A 22,792-nucleotide genomic window follows, 5' to 3' on the forward strand; every position below is an offset into this window, starting at 1 on the left:
GTCTTTGGTGGTGCATTGACGATAGTCGCAATGAGTGTGTCTCGCTTCACTTACCAGTCGCTTGGCCAAGATGACGATACAGATTCGAGCGCATGGACATCGGTAGCTGATTTTGAGAATGGCATGTCTACATAGTGCTAGTGAAGGGGTCACAGAAAGAAGGTAATGTGAATTAGAAATAATGTAGTGTTTCAGTAAAAAAAAATAGCTGAGCAATTTGAATAAAACAGTCAAAACAATCCATTTAAAAAAACAATTTTTGACTGAATTCAGCACATCGCTCGCTACAAAGTTATATTTGTTTCTGTTAAAATAAAAATCTGAAAAAATAAACTTGTTAGGAAACCTACAACTTTATCACTTTTAAAACGTTGTAGAATTGCTTTCTAAGAACAATTAAGTCGAATTGACAAAAACATTTTTTGTGTTTTCATAGCTTTGAAAAAGCAAAAGTTTCTTTTAAAAACGTAAAATGTAAACTTGAATGAAATGTTTTCACAATGAGAACTGAGCTTACTCGAAAGATTATTTTCCATGATAGAACTACCGCTTCTGGTGATTCACGAAGCGCATGGCTAGAAGCGTGAGCACGCGGAAGAAGACCAGGAACGCGAGCACGATGGCACAGTTGCGCCAGATCTGACTGTGCTTCATTAGGAAGACGTCCTCCAAGTAATCCTTCACCGTGAGACCCGAAGGAAGAGACGGCGGCACGTTCGTCATTTGCTCACACCCGACTTCGCTTCCATCGCCGTCGCTAGGACAGTTGCCGAACACAATCGTGGACATGGCCGCCATCGTGTACTTCTGCGGAGTTATGTGGTACAGCCACTTGTAGCCCGTCGGGAGGTCACCGGCCGGAGGACTGAAGCCCATGAACAGGAGACAGATCAGAGCCAAGAGCATTCCCAGAATCTGGGCCACCTCCACGCTCGGTAGTAGAAAGACCAGGAACTCGCCGATGTACGCTTGCAACAACACTTGCAGTGACACGGTGAGCCAGAACGTGAGGAAGTCTCCGAAGCCAGTGAAGCCCACCATGGGGTAGAACGTGGCCATGAACAGCAGCACGGCCAGGAACGTGTACGGGATCTCGGCCACACTCGACCCGAAGAAGTACCAGAACGCGTTGTACGTCTGCGCTGCTCGCTCACGGTAAAAGACCGCGCGTTCTTGCGACGCGACGGGCAAGGCGCTGTTGAATGACCCGATTCCGAGGAACCCCACGGCCAGGTACATCATGCCCATACCCGAGTTGATACCCGAGTAGGAAGTGTACTCGGCGCCGACGTACGTAACACCGAAGACGAGACCCAGCACCAATGACACGAAGAATCGAGTCAAGTTAAACGACGCGGTGCGCCAGTACAGGTTGAAGAAGCGCTGCATGAGGAACTTCATCTGGGTCGTCTCTGTCGCAGCTCGCTTGTCACTGTACGTCAGCTCAGGGAAATCTGGCGACGGACGAGTCACACCGTCACGATCCAGGTTCGACTGTAAGAAATCAAAGTGTTTGCTGGCCTGGAAGACCTTGACGAAGTCCGTCTTGTCGCCATTGCTGTTGCCCACGCCGGCACCGATCACCTCCAACATCCACGTCGCAGGGTTGTAGTTTTCCTCTAGTCTCGTCACACCATTGATCGACTCAAAATACGCAATCATCTCACACGCATTTTTGCCAAGTTCACCGGCAAACACCGTCTCGCCGCCACGCTTCAGTAGTAGGAGACTGTCGTACACAATAAACACCTCCGTCGACGGCTGGTGAATCGTGCACACCACGGTACGACCCGTGTTCGCCACCTTCCGGACGGCGTCAATCATGGACTTGGATGAGTGAGCATCAGTGCCGATCTGTGGGGATCGAGGAAAAGTACAACCAGAAGCGCTGAACGATGCGGGTTGAGGCAATTGGTTGCATCATTCTGGGAGCGACCATGATTGATCTGGTCGGCGATCGGGTGCAAGTCCAGCAATTCCAAACACTCGTTCACCGAGTCATACTTGAAGCTGTCGGGCACATCGGCTCCTTGACGCAGGAACGCACTGAACGTGAGCGCCTCGCGGATAGTAGACGAGTCGGAGTGGATGTCCATCTGCTCGCAGTAGCCCGTGGATCGACGGATAGCCAGGTCAGTGGCCGGGTAGCCATTCAGCAGAATCTGGCCGGCGATCTTGCCTCCAGTCTTCCGTCCGGCGATGACGTCCATAAGCGTCGTCTTACCGGCACCGGACGAGCCCATTAGTGCCGTGATGGTACCGGGTAGAGCGTATCCGCTGATACCCTTGAGCAGGTCGATGGTTTCCTTGGGGTTAGCCGGGTCCGGAACGGTGTACCACAGATCCTTGAACGCAATAGTAACAGGCACGAAGTGCTTCTCCGTGTCGGCAGCGACCGAGACCACGGCGTCGCTTTCGTTGGGCGAGCTGCGAGGGGTATTCATCAAGCTGAAGTTGTCCGACGCAGTGTTCTTGTCCTCCGAGTCGAGCGTGACATTCTCGGGACTCTCGTATCGGTGGAACTCCAGCGCAAGATACGACAGGAACATGAAGAAAACGTACGCGGCCGCCATGAACACGATGCCGTACCAGAGCCAAAACATCTGAGTCGGCACCTCGAACGTACTGAGCGAGTAATCGCCGACGGTCTGGTTGAAGTTTTCACAGAAGTTGATGTCGCCGTAGACGCACGTGTCGAACGTTGAGTCACGGTACTGGTTGACAGCCAGAGCACGCACACACCAAGCGATGGGGTTGATCCAGTAGATCCAGATGAGATAATCGGGGATTTGATCCTTGGTGATGACGAAGCCTCCGAACAGGATGAAGAAGAGGATCGAGACGCTGGAGATGGGGTTGGCCACGCTGAAATTCGGCGCGGCGGAGCCCAAGAAGAAGAAAAAGGCCGTGCAGGCGAGGTTCGTGATGCTCAGCATGATGAGGAACAGGATGAAGGCCCCAATCGTGTCCACGAAGCCACACATCCAGTACACGATGGAGCCGAACACGATACTCTCCAGTAGAATGGGAGGCAGTTGACTGGCAGAGCTCGAAAGCACGTACGATGCCGTTCGGAAGAAGTTGGCGCCGCGCTGCTTGTAGAACACATCACGAGCAGCCATGACGGTAGGAATCTGAGCTGACTGACCCAGCGACAGACACAGCACGGAGGCGAAAATGACGCCCATGACCAGCTGAGCATTGGTGGGGTCGAACTGGTAGAAGACGCTGGAATACAACAGTCCCATGATGGTGTTCATGAGCAGGCGGCCCACGAGTGCGGCCGAATCACGCAGTGTGACTCGCATCTGCCGCTTCATGAGCAAGGCGGTGCTGTCCCAGAAGTTCAGGTGGAACTCTGGCTGAGCGTTCATATGCAGCTCCTTGTCGTGGACGAGACCAGGGTGGACGGGACTCTCGAGATCAACGAGCAGTTGGTGGTAGATGGACGAGCGCCGGAAAGCGTCGGCAAAGTCACTCGACGTACGTGGAATGCTGACGCCTGGAGCGACTTGGACCTGATATTGAGACTGTTTGCTGGTTCCAAGATCCAAGAGGAAGTCGGCGACGTCGCGACGAGGAGGACACTTGAAGCCCAGACTCTCGAAGTAGCCCAAAGCCTCAGCACGAGGACCGTGGTACATGACGTGGCCCTCGTTCAGGATCACCACGTCGTCGAACAGGTCGAACACCTCAGGCGACGGCTGCAACAACGAGATCACGACCGTCTTGCGGAACTTCTTGGCGATACTGCGCTGTGTGGTGATGATGTCGAAGGTGGCGGCACTGTCCAGACCCGTGCTGATCTCGTCCATCAAACTCACGTACTTGTTGCCAAACTCCATCTCGCCCGTCGTCACACGCTTCCGTTCTCCTCCAGACACACCACGGGTCATGGCGTCACCGACGATGGTGTTCTGACAGTTGTCGAGTCCAAGCTGCTGGATGACGATGTCTGGGTAGTGCTTGAACATGGCTCTGGCGGCATCCAGAGCGGCCTTGTTCTCCTCGAGTGTACCGTTGGCGAAGTGCTGTTCATCTCGCTTCGATAGACCGCCACCGCAACAGGCGTGTGCGAACTGAAGCGTCTCTTTGACTGTTAGCAGCGAGTAGTGCTTGTCTCTCTGTGTCACGTACGATACGAACTGCGGGAGGTGCTTCTGCATGTCGTTGGCCGGTGTGCCATTGTACGTGACCTGTCCGTCTACGGTGATGTTCTTTTCGACGGGAAACCGACCGCTGAGCAGCTTCATGAGCGAGGACTTGCCGGATCCGGGCTGGCCGAGCACCAGCGTGATCGTACCGGGTTTGAAGACGCCGCTGACGTTCTTGAGCACCTGTTTCTTGACGACGTGCTTGCTGGATCGCATTTCACGGAAACCGGTCTTGATGACGTTGATCAGCGTTGGCAGCTCGACTGTGGCGTCGGTCTCGTTCTTGACCATGATGTCGGCCGAGATGGAGACGTCTCGGAATCGCACCTCCATCTGCGGGAGGCTCTTGCCCAGAGCTTTCTCCATACGGGAGGCGACGTGGTCGTGCAGCGCTTGTGGTCCCTGTGCCATGAGGGTCTTGCCGTTGTCGTATTCGATGGTGGCACGCATGGGCGGGTCAGACGCATTTTGATCCATGTTATATAGCAGCGAGTGTGTCCCAGCTAATGAGGTACTTCGTAGTAATAATTCGTGAAGAAAGGAGAGATCGTGTCGCTGGCTGGACTCAAATTGCGAAGTGATCGGCTACTGTATCGTTGTTAAAACGGTTGCTGCGTTGAGCATATACATTTTCGTGGCTGGCTGAGCTTTCAGATTTTGTTTATGCTTGGGGTCCAAAGGATAAGAGCCTGCACGGATTGATATCCCGGGTGTAATTGATGACTATAAAACACCGTTTGCAGTGCTTGACTGGAGATCCCACCAGTAAAAAAAATAACCGATGTAACTTAATATGAGTGTTTTACTGGCTCTAATTGCTGGCTGAATTTTGAAGTAAGCTTTTTGCTTACGGCAGTGGGACGTGACCAATCAGAGGCATGCTCAGATTATGGGACGGGAATCAACGACCATCACTCCGAAAATGTTGATTCCCGGGCTACCCAAATAAAAGTCACGCAAAAGGACGCTTATACACTGTATAATATACAGTAGTTGGCCTTGAGTACATGCTACTTAAGCCAACTACCCGTACTGATATTAATAGTAGCAGAGCAGAATACATGTACAATGCCAACTTACAGTACATGCAGCTACAACGACGACTGTATTGGATCCGGTTGCTACTTCTCATATTATTAGTAGCTGAAGGTCCAAATGATCACTTCGCAGCGTTAAACCCGACACATGAACCTCATCGCTGGACAGTACCGTAGAGCTGACAGCTCTATTATTAGCGCATCAAGGCTCGAGGTCCTGGAGCCACAAGTACTATGGACTGTACTAAGTACTGTACCGGGACTGTCCATGCACAGTCTGATGCCAGCGTTGTAGGAATCAACATGCTCGGAGTGATGAACGTTGATTCCCTGCAGTTTTATCAGTGGCCACATTTCTAATGATCATTAGTTACAGCAAAAAATGCACTTACGAAAATTCGTCAAAACACTGCATCAACGTATTTCGTACAGTAGTACATGTACTAAAGATGACGACAGCTATCGTATACACGATGATATTAGCTATTTAATAGCGCAAGTAAATGTGTAAAGCAGGAAAAGAAGTTCTCTGAGGATTCCTCCCGACCGTCGTAAACAAAAACACCACAAAGATCGGCCAGCCAAATTGTGCACACTTACAACGCTGCAACCGTTTTACAGGGTAACAGCAGCTCCGATTAATCGACCACTTTGCAAATTAAGTCCAGCCAGCGACATCAACTCTTCCAAGTTACTTCACGGACCGCAACAGCAGGGAGCACACTTGCCGCTATAAAACATGGCTCAAAACGCGTCTGACCCGCCCATGCGTGCCACCATCGAATACGACAACGGCAAGACCCTCATGGCACAGGGACCACAGGCGCTGCACGACCACGTCGCCTCCCGTATGGAGAAAGCTCTGGGCAAGAGCCTCCCGCAGATGGAGGTGCGATTCCGAGACGTCTCCATCTCGGCCGACATCATGGTCAAGAACGAGACCGACGCCACAGTCGAGCTGCCAACGCTGATCAACGTCATCAAGACCGGTTTCCGTGAAATGCGATCCAGCAAGCACGTCGTCAAGAAGCAGGTGCTCAAGAACGTCAGCGGCGTCTTCAAACCCGGTACGATCACGCTGGTGCTCGGCCAGCCCGGATCCGGCAAGTCCTCGCTCATGAAGCTGCTCAGCGGTCGGTTTCCCGTCGAAAAGAACATCACCGTAGACGGACAGGTCACGTACAATGGCACACCGGCCAACGACATGCAGAAGCACCTCCCGCAGTTCGTATCGTACGTGACACAGAGAGACAAGCACTACTCGCTGCTAACAGTCAAAGAGACGCTTCAGTTCGCACACGCCTGTTGCGGTGGCGGTCTATCGAAGCGAGATGAACAGCACTTCGCCAACGGTACACTCGAGGAGAACAAGGCCGCTCTGGATGCCGCCAGAGCCATGTTCAAGCACTACCCAGACATCGTCATCCAGCAGCTTGGACTCGACAACTGTCAGAACACCATCGTCGGTGACGCCATGACCCGTGGTGTGTCTGGAGGAGAACGGAAGCGTGTGACGACGGGCGAGATGGAGTTTGGCAACAAGTACGTGAGTTTGATGGACGAGATCAGCACGGGTCTGGACAGTGCCGCCACCTTCGACATCATCACCACACAGCGCAGTATCGCCAAGAAGTTCCGCAAGACGGTCGTGATCTCGTTGTTGCAGCCGTCGCCTGAGGTGTTCGACCTGTTCGACGACGTGGTGATCCTGAACGAGGGCCACGTCATGTACCACGGTCCTCGTGCTGAGGCTTTGGGCTACTTCGAGAGTCTGGGCTTCAAGTGTCCTCCTCGTCGCGACGTCGCCGACTTCCTCTTGGATCTTGGAACCAGCAAACAGTCTCAATATGAGGTCCAAGTCGCTCCAGGCGTCAGCATTCCACGTACGTCGAGTGACTTTGCCGACGCTTTCCGGCGCTCGTCCATCTACCACCAACTGCTCGTTGATCTCGAGAGTCCCGTCCACCCTGGTCTCGTCCACGACAAGGAGCTGCATATGAACGCTCAGCCAGAGTTCCACCTGAACTTCTGGGACAGCACCGCCTTGCTCATGAAGCGGCAGATGCGAGTCACACTGCGTGATTCGGCCGCACTCGTGGGCCGCCTGCTCATGAACACCATCATGGGACTGTTGTATTCCAGCGTCTTCTACCAGTTCGACCCCACCAATGCTCAGCTGGTCATGGGCGTCATTTTCGCCTCCGTGCTGTGTCTGTCGCTGGGTCAGTCAGCTCAGATTCCTACCGTCATGGCTGCTCGTGATGTGTTCTACAAGCAGCGCGGCGCCAACTTCTTCCGAACGGCATCGTACGTGCTTTCGAGCTCTGCCAGTCAACTGCCTCCCATTCTACTGGAGAGTATCGTGTTCGGCTCCATCGTGTACTGGATGTGTGGCTTCGTGGACACGATCGGGGCCTTCATCCTGTTCCTCATCATGCTGAGCATCACGAACCTCGCCTGCACGGCCTTTTTCTTCTTCTTGGGCTCCGCCGCGCCGAATTTCAGCGTGGCCAACCCCATCTCCAGCGTCTCGATCCTCTTCTTCATCCTGTTCGGAGGCTTCGTCATCACCAAGGATCAAATCCCCGATTATCTCATCTGGATCTACTGGATGAACCCCATCGCTTGGTGTGTGCGTGCTCTGGCTGTCAACCAGTACCGTGACTCAACGTTCGACACGTGCGTCTACGGCGACATCAACTTCTGTGAAAACTTCAACCAGACCGTCGGCGATTACTCGCTCAGTACGTTCGAGGTGCCGACTCAGAAGTTTTGGCTCTGGTACGGCATCGTGTTCATGGCGGCCGCGTACGTTTTCTTCATGTTCCTGTCGTATCTTGCGCTGGAGTTCCACCGATACGAGAGTCCCGAGAATGTCACGCTCGACTCGGAGGACAAGAACACTGCGTCGGACAACTTCAGCTTGATGAATACCCCTCGCAGCTCGCCCAACGAAAGCGACGCCGTGGTCTCGGTCGCTGCCGACACGGAGAAGCACTTCGTGCCTGTTACTATTGCGTTCAAGGATCTGTGGTACACCGTTCCGGACCCGGCTAACCCCAAGGAAACCATCGACCTGCTCAAGGGTATCAGCGGATACGCTCTACCCGGTACCATCACGGCACTAATGGGCTCGTCCGGTGCCGGTAAGACGACGCTTATGGACGTCATCGCCGGACGGAAGACTGGAGGCAAGATCGCCGGCCAGATTCTGCTGAATGGCTACCCGGCCACTGACCTGGCTATCCGTCGATCCACGGGCTACTGCGAGCAGATGGACATCCACTCCGACTCGTCTACTATCCGCGAGGCGCTCACGTTCAGTGCCTTCCTGCGTCAGGGAGCCGATGTGCCCAACAGCTTCAAGTATGACTCGGTGAACGAGTGTTTGGAATTGCTGGACTTGCACCCGATCGCCGACCAGATCATCCGTGGCAGCTCCGTGGAGCAGATGAAGCGATTGACTATTGGCGTGGAGCTGGCAGCTCAACCGAGTGTGCTGTTCCTGGATGAGCCGACGAGTGGCCTGGACGCTCGCTCTGCCAAGCTCATCATGGACGGCGTCCGGAAGGTGGCGAACACGGGTCGTACCGTGGTGTGCACGATTCACCAGCCGTCGACGGAGGTGTTTAGTGTGTTCGACAGTCTCCTACTACTGAAGCGTGGTGGCGAGACGGTGTTTGCCGGTGAACTTGGCAAAAATGCGTGTGAGATGATTGCGTATTTTGAGTCGATCAATGGTGTGACGAGACTAGAGGAAAACTACAACCCTGCGACGTGGATGTTGGAGGTGATCGGTGCCGGCGTGGGCAACAGCAATGGCGACAAGACGGACTTCGTCAAGGTCTTCCAGGCCAGCAAACACTTTGATTTCTTACAGTCGAACCTGGATCGTGACGGTGTGACTCGTCCGTCGCCGGATTTCCCTGAGCTGACGTACAGTGACAAGCGTGCTGCGACAGAGGCGACCCAGATGAAGTTCCTCATGCAGCGCTTCTTCAACCTGTACTGGCGCACCGCGTCGTTTAACTTGACTCGATTCTTCGTGTCATTGGTGCTGGGTCTCGTCTTCGGTGTCACGTACGTCGGTGCCGAGTACACTTCCTACTCGGGTATCAACTCGGGTATGGGCATGATGTACCTGGCCGTGGGGTTCCTCGGAATCGGGTCATTCAACAGCGCCTTGCCCGTCGCGTCGCAAGAACGCGCGGTCTTTTACCGTGAGCGAGCAGCGCAGACGTACAACGCGTTCTGGTACTTCTTCGGGTCGAGTGTGGCCGAGATCCCGTACACGTTCCTGGCCGTGCTGCTGTTCATGGCCACGTTCTACCCCATGGTGGGCTTCACTGGCTTCGGAGACTTCCTCACGTTCTGGCTCACCGTGTCACTGCAAGTGTTGTTGCAAGCGTACATCGGCGAGTTCCTGGTCTTTCTACTACCGAGCGTGGAGGTGGCCCAGATTCTGGGAATGCTCTTGGCTCTGATCTGTCTCCTGTTCATGGGCTTCAGTCCTCCGGCCGGTGACCTCCCGACGGGCTACAAGTGGCTGTACCACATAACTCCGCAGAAGTACACGATGGCGGCCATGTCCACGATTGTGTTCGGCAACTGTCCTAGCGACGGCGATGGAAGCGAAGTCGGGTGTGAGCAAATGACGAACGTGCCGCCGTCTCTTCCTTCGGGTCTCACGGTGAAGGATTACTTGGAGGACGTCTTCCTAATGAAGCACAGTCAGATCTGGCGCAACTGTGCCATCGTGCTCGCGTTCCTGGTCTTCTTCCGCGTGCTCACGCTTCTAGCCATGCGCTTCGTGAATCACCAGAAGCGGTAGTTCTATCATGGAAAATAATCTTTCGAGTATGCTCAGTTCTCATTGTGAAAACATTTCATTCAAGTTTACATTTTACGTTTTTAAAAGAAACTTTTGCTTTTTCAAAGTTGTGAAAACACGAAAAATGTTTTTGTCAATTCGACTTAATTGTTTTTAGAAAGCAATTCTACAACGTTTTAAAAGTGATAAAGTTGTAGGTTTCCTAAAAAGTTTATTTTTTCAGATTTTTATTTTAACAGAAACAAATATAACTTTGTAGCGAGCGATGTGCTGATTTCAGTCAAAAATTGTTTTATTAAATGGATTGTTTTGACTGTTTTATTCAAATTGCTCAGCTATTTTTTTTTACTGAAACACTACATTATTTCTTTTTCACATTACCTTCTTTCTGTGACCCCTTCACTAGCACTAGACATGCCATTCTCCAAATCAGCTACCGATGTCCAGGCGCTCGAATCTGTATCGTCATCGTGGCCAAGCGACTGGTAATTGAAACGAGACACACTCATCGCGACTATTGTCAATGCACCGCCAGAGACCCAACACAGCCCAGGAACGGACAGAACCCACACGTTGAACATGTGAGGGTACAGGTAGCTTCCTCCGACGGCTGCCATACGACTGACACCAACAGCGTACCCGATTCCTCGTCCGCGATGGGTTGTGTTGAAGTGTCCTGGAGTGTAGGCCAGGACACAACTCCAGCACGCTGACAGTAGTGCAGTCACAACAAAAGTGACGGCAATGACCACCGCACGTGACCAAGTCACGTAGCTCAACACAACCGAGAAAATAGCTGCCAGTGTTGCGAACGCAGCGAAGCACCGGTGAAATCCGAAAGTGTCGAATCCTATCGCTGCGGCGACAGAACCAACTGTTTGAGCGATTTTCAGCGCTCCAATCGTACTCCAGTTCTCGAATAAGTTGTATCCGCTGAGACTGATAAGCGTCGGGATGTAGATGCCCAGTGTGTAGGATGACAGGGTCATAGCAATCCACAGCAACCACACAGCCGACGTGCGGATCAGCCGTTTGAGGAACGAAGGCTTGGTCACTGACGACGATGGAGATTCCAGAGTAGACGAAAAGTTGAGCTCCGTCTTCTGGGTATTACCGTGCGAATGCTCGATCTTTTCCACAATAGCACAAGCCTCGTCCGTGCGCCCAACACTAGCAAGCCAACGCGGCGACTCTGGAACACTGAAGCGCAGCACAACTGCGAACAGCACAAGTCCACACGTTGCTAGGTACGTTGTGCGCCATTCCAAGCGTGACGCCACGGCGAAAGCCAAAACCACACCGAACAACCCACCAACACCCGTGAAAGCGTCAAGCAACGACACCAGGCGGCCACTCATGGACCGAGGAGATAATTCTTGAGCTAAAACTACTGTCGAGCCGAGCTGTCCACCAAAGCCAACACCAGAGACAATGCGACCGACAATCAGCATGTTCCCGGCGTTCGCGCGAGCCGACACTGCAAGGCCTCCCAGCGAGAACACCATCGCAATCATAATTGCTATTCGACGTCCAAATTGGTCTGCAATGTGGCCAAAGATTGGGCCTCCAGCAATTGAGCCCATGAAGATGCTGGCTGCATAGACCCCGAGGACCTGGGTCGACATTCCGATGTCGTTGCCAACGAGTCCTCGCGTAAAGTCGAGCAGGACAAGTTGCGCCGCTTGAACCGCCCAGCTCATGCCCATAGCCAGCAGTAGACGAACGTAGAACCATGATAAACGAGGCTCGAGTGCATTGAGTCGAGCGTCGACGGACTTCTGAAGCTTTCGAGGAGCGACGGGCAGCGAGTTTTGCTGGGCAGTTGGGGACTCGACAGCTTGATACCGCATGGTGTGAAGCGGCCGGTTGGTTTTCGGAACCAATTCGAAAACTGAGAATACGAAGCAATGCGCTATGCTTGCGGTTACAGGTACCGCGTCAACACTCAACGGTTTGGATCGTGATGATTTACTGGACACGCTCGGGAGTCCAACAGCGTGGACAGTCCAGCAGATCTCCATCATCATTTTTAATCGAGGTGCGACAGATTTTCACATCCTAGTGGCACACTGTCCGACTCCAACTCGAACTTCAGTGGCAGACGTTGAAGTTTCTGCTACCGGTAACGTGACGTTCATGGAATGAGCGATGGATTACCCTAATAAACTACACGTAGATTGGCGAGTTAACACACTGAGCACAAAACAAAAATGGATAGTCATAGTTCCGTGATTTATTTAAAGCGATCAACATCTTTTGTGCGTCTGCGATTTCTTGGCATGAGCTTACTTGATTTCGCCAGGATGTTGACCCACGAGAGGGCCATCTTCCTTTTCGTGATCGGCTCCTAATTCCAGGTCCGTATCAGAGTCCATTTCGTCGCTGTATCTATCTTTAAAAGGATCAAAGCCGTAGGGAACTACAACTCCGAGGACCGTAGCAGCTAATAGTCCAGCAAATACCCACGTAATAGCAGGCACCGACATGAGCCACACATCGAACATGTGAGGATAGAGTAGTGCACCACCGGTGGCTCCTAAACGGCTAAAACCAAACGCGTAGGCCACCCCACGGGATCGTACAGCCGCGTTGAAAGTTTCAGGTGTGTAGGCGAGCACACAGCTCCAGGTTCCAGCGAGTAAAGCGGACACGGAGCAAGTCCCAATGATCACTACGAACCGGTTCCACGGCATATAGCTCAGTAGCACGGCAGCCATCGACGCTAAAGTAGCGAAACAGCCAAGCGACTGCTTGCGACCTCTAGCCTCCAGCATCCACGAAGCTGCGATGCAGCCGAGTATCTGGGATCCATGTAACAACGCAATGGTATTCCATCTTTCGTACATGTTAAACCCAGACATACTAATCAGTGTCGGGATGTATACCCCCAGAGCGTAGGATGACACCGCCATTACAGTCCATAACGTCCACAGGACCAGTGTATGCACAAATCTGTTGGATAGCAACTTCACTCGTGGAAGTGAAGAAGAACACACCGGAGTGGCAGCATCTTGCACCTTGAGATTATTGTATCGTGTTCGTGCTCCATGAACTCGTTCCAGCTTCTCCACGACGCGCAGAGCTTCGTCCGCTCGGCCGACACTCGCCAGCCACCGCGGTGATTCTGGAATACCAATGCGCAGCACTCCCGCGTACAACACGCAGCCACAGATTGCCAAGTAAGTCGCTCTCCATCCGAGCTGAGGCGCTAGACCGAAGGCCAACGCTACACCGATTACACCGCCTACACCCGTGAAAGCCTCAAGTAAAGCTACCATGCGACCTCGCATGGATCTTGGCGCCAATTCTTGTACTAAGACCGTAGCAGCTGGGAGCTCTCCACCAAGTCCAATACCCGCAACAATTCTCGCTCCGATTACATGGTAGTCTCTCTTTGCCATGGCTGACAATGCCAGACCCGCTAGCGATAGAGTCATGGCGAATAACAGAGCCGAGCGTCGACCGCGCGCATCTGCGAGAATACCGAAGAGCGGACCCCCTACAGCAGCTCCAAGGAAGACACCGATGCCGAGAGCTTCCAGCGCGTACGTCCCCATACCAACGTTGTGGGCGACGAGGCGGCGAGTAAAGGTGAAGAGAACAAACTCAGCGCCATGCACCGCCCAGCTCACCCCCGTTAGCAGCAGTAGACGAACGTAGAACCACGAAAGTCGAGCATCCAGAGCATCGAGGCGTTGGTGAACGATACTCGATCCAGTTGACTCCATGCAAGCGGCTTTGAGATTGAGGCGTCTCGGAGTTTGACGGTGTCATTGATAATTAAAAACTGATAGAATATGACTGTACCGTTAGACATACCCTTTATCATAGCTTCAATTCGAGCGCCTAACCTTGAAAATGCTACAATGCTCCAGCGTGCATACTAAATTCTACCCGGTAGCAGGCAAATGGGCCAACCCACGTCGCGATTCGCGAATCAACTGTAAAGAATACAGTATCCGCAGTCTTTTAGCAAGGTAATTCGTACTGCTACTTATAATATCGTGAAGGATGCAAAAAAAAATATCGATTGAGTCGAGGTATACCAACTTGCTGTCGTGACTGTATCGAGTGTCTCCAATCTGGGAAGATTTGCACATAGATTGCACTCCGCAAGTACATGTAAACACTAGCGAGGCTTTGTTTACGGGGTACATGTATCTGTACAGACCGGAGCATGTGTTTTAATAGCTTGGCTCGTACACGTACTCCACGGCAATGCCACTACACATATGTAAGCTTAGTTCATTCATATCTGTCGTCCTCCACACGCAGCATCTGTACAAACACGAGCCATGCTATCCACTACTTGCTCTAGTCACGGAAAATAATTATCGCAATAATGTCCGTGAGCAGCAGCGTAACGTGAAGTCGATTATGTGGTAGTACTACTGGTACATGCCGACAGGCTCAAGAGTGTCCAACGATAACGTCGGGAGCTGCACTCGTGCTTGCCGACTTTTTCCAACATCTTGATCCGGTTCCAGCAATATTCTGGTTAGTAATTTAACGCGACAACTAGTACAGCAGCAGTCCGTGAGAGTGTTGATATTAATACCGGTGAAGGAGCTTGTTCATTCGTGTTCACTCCGTGTCCAACGCCATGCGACCCCATCAACGCGGTAACTCTTGTACACTTTTTGCCGACAGTGTATGATGATCCATGAGCGTTTTTGTTCAAAGGAGGATTTGGGCTCCAAATCGGACCCTTTCCCGAACACATCACATCCAGAGCAGCCATTTCCAAACTTCCACGCTGCGTGCGACTTGCTGTCACCACTACTATGAGATTCGTTTCAACGCTGTTGGCTGCGCTTGGAATTGTAACATCCACGGCGCAGAAGGCGCCGATCCAGGCCCGCAATAGCTCGGACGACACTTCGCTGGTGTTCAAGATCCTTCAACTGGCCGATCTCCACATCACCGGTATCCCGACCGTCGGCTGCGGCACCAGCGTGCCGGTGGGAATGGCCAGCCAAAACTGCTCGGAGGCGCTCATGTACGCGTTCATGGAGCAGTTGCTGGATGTAGAAGAACCTGACTTTATCGCGTTCACGGGCGACAATGTGCAGGTGTACGGCCCCAGCACGCACCAACGAGCCGTTGATGCCCTCACAAGAGCGGCCGAGGAGCGCAACATTCCGTACGGAATAGTGTTTGGCAATCACGACTACGAAGGAGATTTTCCTCGAGAGAGGTTTGTCGAGATGGTGTCTGAGAAAAACCACTCGTACATGGTGAGCGGACCGGAAGCCGTGGACGGCGTTGGCAACTACATGCTCAATGTGACGGCGCCACTTGCCGGCGCCTGGGGGGACCAAGGGGACACCGTATTCCGCATGTACTTCTTGGACTCGGGGGCTAATGCGCTCACTGACAAGTACCCGTACGTGTTCTCTCAGTACGACTGGATCAAGCAGAGTCAGATCGACTATTACCGCCAAATGTCGGAGACTGGACGCGTGGAGCGACACAGTCGATCCGACACGGTGTTGCCTGCAGTCATGTTCTTCCACATCCCGCTGGTCGAGTTCGCGTACTCGGAGGACGGCTGCAACGGCGAGAAGAACGAGTTGGTGCATGACCAAGGCATGAATCTACGCTTGCTGTCCACATTGTCGGACATGAATGAGGTCAAGGCGGCGTTTGTGGGCCACGACCACGTGAACGAGTACTGCTGTCTAGTAGACGGTGTGCAACTCTGTTACGGAGGCGGTACAGGCTTCGGACGTGCGTACGGCGCCTCCGATTTCTCTCGCCGGGCGCGAGTGATCCAGTGGACGGTAGATAGCAACGAGCGTCACGAAATCCGCAGTTGGAAGCGGCATTACGATGACATTAGCGTCATACATAGCGAGGAAGTGCTGTATTCAGAGCTGTAACTACCACTTGCATAATTATTCAACGAGCTAACGCCCCTATCAATGCGCGACCATGCTTGTAAGAGCACCAACAAAAAGTCTCCATCCTGCAGCTTTTCAGAAAGCAAGATTGAACTTGGATTACGGACAGCAAATCACGGCCGCCGGTTCCTTCGGACGGATCTGCTGGCGACGTTCCACTTAACGTCGGACGCGGCATGTCGGCTGCGCATATTCATCGCCGCCTCGATTCTTTAGACGCGCGTCTCTCTTGGTTCTATGCCCGTCTTCTCCTGCTCACAGGTATCAGCTGGGCCGTGCACACAGCCGAGCTCGTGCTCTTCTTGTTCACGCGTCAGCTCGTGGCCCGCAATGTCGGGATGGGCACCCGCGCTCTGGAAGCTCTAGGCGTCGGTATATTCGTCGGCGCGGCGATAGGCGGGCCGCTATTTGGTTATCTAGCAGACACTCGAGGACGGCGGTCGGCTCTGCTGATGGCAATGGCATTGTCACTGACGGGTCTATTGTTGTCGGCCCTCGCGACCAGGCACTACCAGGTCATTATCGCGCGGGTGGTGGCTGGCGTCGGACTCGGCGGTGAACTGCCGGCCGCCACAGTACTGGTACAGGAATTGTCGCCACGGGCGATGCGAGGCCGCATGGTGGCGCTGTTAGAAGCCTTTACCGGTGTTGGTGGAGTTCTGGGCGTGGCGTTGGCCTTCGGGTTGGCGCCGCAGATTGGATGGAGAGCCACGTACGTAATTATCTGCGGGTGTGTACTGTACGTAGCTGTGCTGCGCTTCGGCGTCCCCGAGTCTTCACGTTGGCTCGCGAGTGTTGGACGAGTGGATGAAGCGTTAATGCTGGTGGAGAAGGTGGAGAAGGCACACGGGAAGCGCGCGTCATTCGCGGTGCAAAGCGAGTCGGTGGCACAGATGCCGGTGACTATAAAGACGCTGTCGTTGTCGACGAGAACGCTGGAGATTTGGTCACTGTGGGCGGTGGTGGCGTTGTCTGCGTACGCATTGGGCACGTACGTCCCGACGCTCATAAGTTTGTGGGGGTTCAACGTATTCTCAAGATGGAGTTCGATGGTGCTTATAGGTCTGGCTCAAGTGTTTGGGTGTCTACTAGTGTCGTTGGTACTGGACGACTATGGCCGGATGCAGACCTTGGCGTGTGTTGCCTCTTCAGCGGCAGTGGTCACGGCTCTGACGAGCCACGCGCCGTGGAGTGGTCCTTTTGTTGTTGTGGGAGTTTGTCTAGTCTCCGCTTTATTCGCTGCAAGCTGGAGTTGTATCCTAGTGTACGCACCGGACAGTTTTGCTACAGGAGTCCGCGGCCGCGGTGTGGGCTATGCGTTCGGCTTCTGTCGCTTAGGTGCCACCGTCGGGTCCTTGCTGTGCCCTCACATGTTCAATGTGTGGGTAATGTCAGTGCCGGCGATTGCCCGGGCTTTTGCTGTACTGCTGATTGCAGTAGTCGTTGCAGCTGCCTTTATGCATGAACAACGGTACATGTACTTGAAAAATGAAGATCACGACGGTACGGCGGACTCACGAAATGTGAACGGCTCACGAGGTCTCAAAGGGACAGAAGAAGGTACTCCACTCGTTTCGAGCAGCAATTATACGCGGCATACTGCGACCTACAACTCTTAGCCCGTATCTAAAACAAGATTCCCTCTTCGTGCGAAGTGTCAGAAAACGCAAGAGCACATAAGATTATAGCGGCAAATTCGACGACGGTGCGGTATGGAGTACAGGAATTGCTCTGGAAGAATATCTCACTAGTTTTCCATATTTTGAGCACCAGATGCATATACGACGAACGTCAAGGACTCTACCGACTCTGGCAAACAATTACATTTGTGCACAGAAGGTCGACACGAATGGAACTCTGCGTGTAGCACCCCAGCGACTATCGCATCAAAGAGAAAACCGGTTAACTTCAACCTACTGTCGTCGAGCGAGCACATCATCAGTAGGGTGGTACTAGGATCTCAATAAAAGAACGTCACCGGTCTGCTGCCGGTTCCCTCTAATAGAGGATAGAGGGCCTCTATCCTCTCCTCAGCCTAAGGATCATTTCAAGTATTTGCAGCCTCGCACCACCTGAACAACTTGACGCGATGAAACTAGTGACGCAGCCCACCGACAAGCGCGACGTCGCTGTGGCCGCTGCAACGCTGGCGGCTCTTTATCTCGAGGCCAAACGTTAAGAAGGAGAACCGTAAAATGGCACATGTACCTAAGTCCACGCTGCCATTGCTAGGCAACATGTTGGACATGACCAGCAACATGCCGCGCTTCCACGACTGGATTAGCGAAGAATGCGCCGCATTCAATAACGAGCCGTGGACACTGCAGATTCCCGGTAAAGAGCCGTGGATTGTGGTGTCGTCATCTGAGTTGTTCGAGGAAGTACTTAAAACTCAAGCTGACAATTTCCTGCGTGGACCGGTGAGCCAATACCAGTCGTTCGACGTCCTAGGCAACGGCCTCTCGGTATCCGACGGTGATGCGTGGTTCTACCAGCGCAAAACAGCCAGTCACCTCTTCTCCATGCAAATGATGCGGACGGTTATGGAAGACACGGTACGTGAGAAGCTCGAAGTGTTTCTCGGTGTCTTGAACCAGTACGCCGCACGTGGCAGCCCTTTTGGCATCAAGAAAGAGCTAAGCCACTTTACCATGGACGTGTTCTCCAAGATCGGCTTTGGCGTCGAGTTGGACACTTTAAAAGACACGTTTGACCGCGAAGAGGACCACGAGTTCTTGGAAGCTTTCAATGTGGCTTCCGTGGCGTTTGGGGTGCGCATCCAAACGCCTACGTGGCTCTGGGAAATTAAGAAGTTCCTTAACGTCGGATGGGAGAAGATCCTCATGGACAGCTGCACAAAGTTCCACGATTTTATCGACAGCTTCATCTTGAAGGCAATTGAGGGTCGACGCGAGAACAAAGTGGCTCGCGACCTCATCTCGCTCTTATTAGAGAGCAGGATCGATACCTCCGAGCTGGATATAAAGGAGGACGAAGCTCAGATCATGCGGGACATGGCCATTACCTTCATTTTCGCCGGTAAAGACTCCGTCGCGCATAGTATCGGATGGTTCATCGTCAACATGAACCGATATCCGGATGTTCTGCGTAGCATTCGAGAGGAAATGAAGCAGAAGCTTCCAGGTCTCCTCACTGGAGAGATCCAGGTCCCCACCTCTGCTCAGGTCCAGGAGCTCGTGTACCTCGAGGCGGTTGTCCGTGAAAACATCCGGCTGTATCCGTCCACAGGCTTCATCATGCGTCAAGCCACAGAGGCCACCACGTTAGTTGACGGGACGTTCGTGGACAAGGAAGTGTCGATTCTCTTGCCGTCGTACGCGAACGCACGCAACCCCAGGACGTGGGGGAAAGACGCGCACGCGTTCAAACCAGAGCGCTTTCTTGACCCCGAAACGGGGAAGCTCGTTACATTCTCACCGTTTGTGTTCAGTAGCTTTGGCTCCGGTCCACACATCTGTCTTGGCATGAAGTTTGCACTCATGGAGATCAAATTGACACTTGCTACGCTCTTCAGCAAGTTCGACATAAAGACTGTGGAGGATCCGTGGACGATGACGTATGATTTCTCTTTAACGATTCCTGTCAAGGGCCCAATGGACGTCAAAGTTACCCCACTCTACATCGCTACCGCAGAGTCGGCGTAAGGTTGTACCTTTGTTAAAATAACAACGTAGCTCTCACTCTTTTTAACGTTGATATTAACAGGCTGCTAAACCAAAAAAAAAACAATTTCATTAACATGTTACCGTACAAAAACCAGAACTGCAAGGTATAACGAGGATGCATTGTAGCATAACCTGTTGGAAAACTCTACACGTTTTCGATGGGGGACTTGACCTCGACGAAGTGAGGTGACTTGGGCGGTCCGCCATGGAAGAGCGCCTCGATGTCCTCCAGCATGATGCCCTTGGTTTCCGGGCAGAAGAAGTACACGAACACGCCACAGATGCAGCACAGACCCGCGAACAAGAAGAAGACGCCGTTAATGTTCAAGTGCGGGAAGAGCTTGACCACCTCCGTCATGACGGCACCCATAGCCCAGTTGGCCGCCGTAGACAGCGTCACGCCGGTAGCGCGGATGCTCAACGGGAAGATCTCGGCCGGGTAGATCCAGCACACGGGGCCCCACGAGATGGCGAAGTTGAAGACGAAGAAAGCTGAGCCAACACAGATGAACCAGCCACCCACGCTCGGACAACCGGCATCGTCGACGTTGCCGTCGCAAATGGCAGTGAACAGGATAGCCGCAAATAGGTGACCAGTGACCATTCCGACGGCACCGATGAGCAGCAGCTTGCGACGTCCAGTAGTATCCACCCACCGCATGGCTGGAATAGTACTTAGGAAGTTGACACCCGATAGGAAGAAAGCCGAATAGATCCCGGCGTTAGTGATATCCTTAAAAATTAACGCGCCATAACTGAAAATGGGGTTAATACCCGTGGCTTGTTGCAGCACCTGGAGCGCCATCGCAATAGCCACACGCTTGAAGATAGACGGCTCGAGTAGTTCCGAGAATCCCTTCTGAGCTGCCAATTCCTCCTCGACTTGCTCGCCGATAACTGCCAGCTCGTGACCGACGTTCTCGGTTTGACGGAGACGCTTGAGGATCTTCTCGGCTTCGTCCTTGCCCTTGTGTAGGTACGTCCAGCGAGGACTCTCCGGCACGAAGAAGATACCGAGCATGACGACGATGGGAGCGGCCATAGCCACACCGTTGGTGGTACGCCAACCACGGTCACGGTTCTCGACGATGATGTTGACGACGTTGGCCAGGAAGAGACCCGTCACGACGGTCATCTGCATGAAGCCAGAGAGTAGACCACGCAGCTCCTTGGGGGCCATCTCGGCACCAAACAGAGGCAGTGAGAACGACGAGTTGCCCACACCGAAACCTTGAACCACACGAGCGATATACATGAGACCATGTTCATGTGCCTCGTTGAAGCAGACCCACGATGTGCCGACGCAGAACAGCAGACCGGCACAGAAGATGGTGGCGCGACGGCCAAGCTTGTCAGCCACGATACCGCCGATGAAGGCACCCGCGAGACAACCAAGGTTGTAGGCCATATTGTACCACACGGTGAAGTCGGTCCACTCGTGTGGCAATTCTGATGCGGAAGCGGTGCATTGCTTGTAGGTAAAGTTGTGCCAGCCCACGCAGTAGTCGTTGATGAACGAGTCCATGATGAGCATGCCCGAGGTCACACCTTGATCGTAGCCGAAGAAAAGACCGCCGAGAGCAGCGAACACGCACACGACGATAGCGTATGTGCGCGAACCTTCCGTCGGGATATCATCATCGTCGTTATGGGCGTTCACCACGACACCAGCAGCCATTGTAGACAGGAGAGAAGTGAGGACTTGAGACGAACTGACTTAGACGGAGAAAGTTGGAGAATGAAGAAAGGAGCGGTGCTGCAGCTCAGTAAAAGGCTTCACGTCGACTTGCACATGGACTTAAAGCGTGGAGGGTAATTGGCAAGTTGAAGCTTGCCGTGACAGCTTGCTTGAAGCTTGTGTTTGTACAGACCTTCTTTGCACCGAACCTTCACTTTGTCGGCGACTTAGCTGCAAACGCAGACCCGGTACTTGATTTATTTTGGAGGATGCGCGCCAATATCACGGCGATCTCAGGGTGATCATTCGTGATGCCGGCGGTGATAATTTATTGCGAATGTAAAGTGTGCAGAGTCAGCATTTTTAAACAACGAGATTGTCCATGCACTTATTAAAATAAAAACAGGTATAATACAGTACACGTTTTAATACCACCAACCGTGGTAAGGCGGCATGATCTAGATCGCCGGCACGACGCACTCGAACGAGTCCATGCATGTTTTGCCAAGCGCGTCTGCTGTCAAGCAGAAATATGTAGAATGCAAAAGATGAGAAGGGCGAGATGCAACGGTACAAAAGCTTCGCTAAAGTTTTACTGTAAATGGAGGATGGACGTGCTGCTTGGTGCCTGTGCATGTATACTGTATACTGTGGAGATTGGCGTGCCTGATCACACAGTTCTGAGGAACTTGCTTCTACTGTTACGGTATAGTATACGTGGGACGATCGTATTTTTACGCGACAGTTAGTGTATACTGCGTGTATAAGAGAGAGGGGGCTGTCACCTTCGAGGTTTCCTCCTCTGATCCTTTTCCTTCTCTGTGGGCAACAAGCTCAAGTGTTCCTGCGTTTCCTTCTCTTGTCTCGCGTTCAGCTCTACACTACTGCGGTACCCTGCTAGGTTATGAGCCCCAGCTTCTGTGTGGAGTTACCAGAGAACGTTGAGTGCAACACAGTCGAGAATGTCCAGTACGTCGCTTCCGAGTTCAAATTCTACAACTGGAGCTGCCATTCCGTCGATCGCTACTGCTACGTCGTTGATGACCTCTGCTGAAGCCACGACGACACAGATACCGGTAACTTTAGCTGCGTCTACACAAGTTGTGTCATGTGTGACGAGTGGAGTCTCTGGAGTTGTATCTACAGCTACTGCGGGAGCTGTGACTACCGGTGGAATGTCTGGTGGAGTCGCTAGCGGTGTTGCTAGTGTTCCTGGAGTTAGTGGTGGAGGATATAACGTTGGTGGCTTTAATTTTGGAGGAATTACACCAGGGCAAGGTGGATTTGGCCTGCCTCGTGTTGGCTTTGGCGCGTTGCCAGTGAAAATGGACAATGTACCTAAAATGAAAGGAAGTTTTGATCTGTATGCAGTTCACTTGCGAGCGTTTTTGACTCGGCTGAATTGTTGGAGTGTGGTTGACGGTAGTTTCGATCCGAATGATCCAGTCGAACAGATTAACTTCGCTGCCAGGGATAACATCGCCCGTGAAGCTATTTTGTCTG

The 22,792-nt window shown here is 52.8% G+C and overlaps 8 protein-coding genes across 8 annotated transcripts; 4 read left to right on the forward strand and 4 right to left on the reverse strand.

The window, feature by feature from the left end:
• Positions 1-543: 543 nt before the first annotated feature.
• PITG_07716 (ATP-binding Cassette (ABC) Superfamily) lies at positions 544-4,631 on the reverse strand (the record flags this gene model as incomplete). Its single annotated transcript, XM_002904608.1, has 3 exons — positions 544-1,803; positions 1,878-2,179; positions 2,225-4,631. 3 exons carry the CDS (start codon positions 4,629-4,631, stop codon positions 544-546), a joined length of 3,969 nt encoding a protein of 1,322 aa, XP_002904654.1.
• Positions 4,632-5,930: 1,299 nt separating this feature from the next.
• On the forward strand, positions 5,931-10,022 carry PITG_07717 (ATP-binding Cassette (ABC) Superfamily; the record flags this gene model as incomplete). Its single annotated transcript, XM_002904609.1, has 1 exon — positions 5,931-10,022. The coding sequence occupies one exon, from the start codon at positions 5,931-5,933 to the stop codon at positions 10,020-10,022; it is 4,092 nt and encodes a 1,363-aa protein (XP_002904655.1).
• Positions 10,023-10,451: 429 nt separating this feature from the next.
• PITG_07718 (Major Facilitator Superfamily (MFS)) lies at positions 10,452-11,872 on the reverse strand (the record flags this gene model as incomplete). Its single annotated transcript, XM_002904610.1, has 2 exons — positions 10,452-10,472; positions 10,526-11,872. The coding sequence occupies 2 exons, from the start codon at positions 11,870-11,872 to the stop codon at positions 10,452-10,454; spliced, it is 1,368 nt and encodes a 455-aa protein (XP_002904656.1).
• Positions 11,873-12,425: 553 nt separating this feature from the next.
• Positions 12,426-13,750, reverse strand: PITG_07719 (Major Facilitator Superfamily (MFS); the record flags this gene model as incomplete). Its single annotated transcript, XM_002904611.1, has 4 exons — positions 12,426-12,465; positions 12,507-12,719; positions 12,771-12,988; positions 13,094-13,750. The coding sequence occupies 4 exons, from the start codon at positions 13,748-13,750 to the stop codon at positions 12,426-12,428; spliced, it is 1,128 nt and encodes a 375-aa protein (XP_002904657.1).
• A 1,056-nt stretch (positions 13,751-14,806) lies between these two features.
• Positions 14,807-15,904, forward strand: PITG_07720 (calcineurin-like phosphoesterase, putative; the record flags this gene model as incomplete). The annotated part of the gene is made up of 1 exon (XM_002904612.1): positions 14,807-15,904. One exon carries the CDS (start codon positions 14,807-14,809, stop codon positions 15,902-15,904), a length of 1,098 nt encoding a protein of 365 aa, XP_002904658.1.
• Positions 15,905-16,101: 197 nt separating this feature from the next.
• PITG_07721 (Major Facilitator Superfamily (MFS)) lies at positions 16,102-17,098 on the forward strand (the record flags this gene model as incomplete). The annotated part of the gene is made up of 3 exons (XM_002904613.1): positions 16,102-16,784; positions 16,857-17,025; positions 17,078-17,098. 3 exons carry the CDS (start codon positions 16,102-16,104, stop codon positions 17,096-17,098), a joined length of 873 nt encoding a protein of 290 aa, XP_002904659.1.
• Positions 17,099-18,120: 1,022 nt separating this feature from the next.
• On the forward strand, positions 18,121-19,683 carry PITG_07722 (cytochrome P450, putative; the record flags this gene model as incomplete). Its single annotated transcript, XM_002904614.1, has 1 exon — positions 18,121-19,683. One exon carries the CDS (start codon positions 18,121-18,123, stop codon positions 19,588-19,590), a length of 1,470 nt encoding a protein of 489 aa, XP_002904660.1.
• Positions 19,684-19,756: 73 nt separating this feature from the next.
• PITG_07723 (Major Facilitator Superfamily (MFS)) lies at positions 19,757-21,289 on the reverse strand (the record flags this gene model as incomplete). Its single annotated transcript, XM_002904615.1, has 1 exon — positions 19,757-21,289. The coding sequence occupies one exon, from the start codon at positions 21,287-21,289 to the stop codon at positions 19,757-19,759; it is 1,533 nt and encodes a 510-aa protein (XP_002904661.1).
• Between the last annotated feature and the right edge of the window lie 1,503 nt (positions 21,290-22,792).

The sequence above is a fragment of the Phytophthora infestans genome, genomic scaffold (genome assembly GCF_000142945.1).
Source record: "Phytophthora infestans T30-4 supercont1.11 genomic scaffold, whole genome shotgun sequence".
NCBI lineage: Eukaryota > Oomycota > Peronosporomycetes > Peronosporales > Peronosporaceae > Phytophthora > Phytophthora infestans.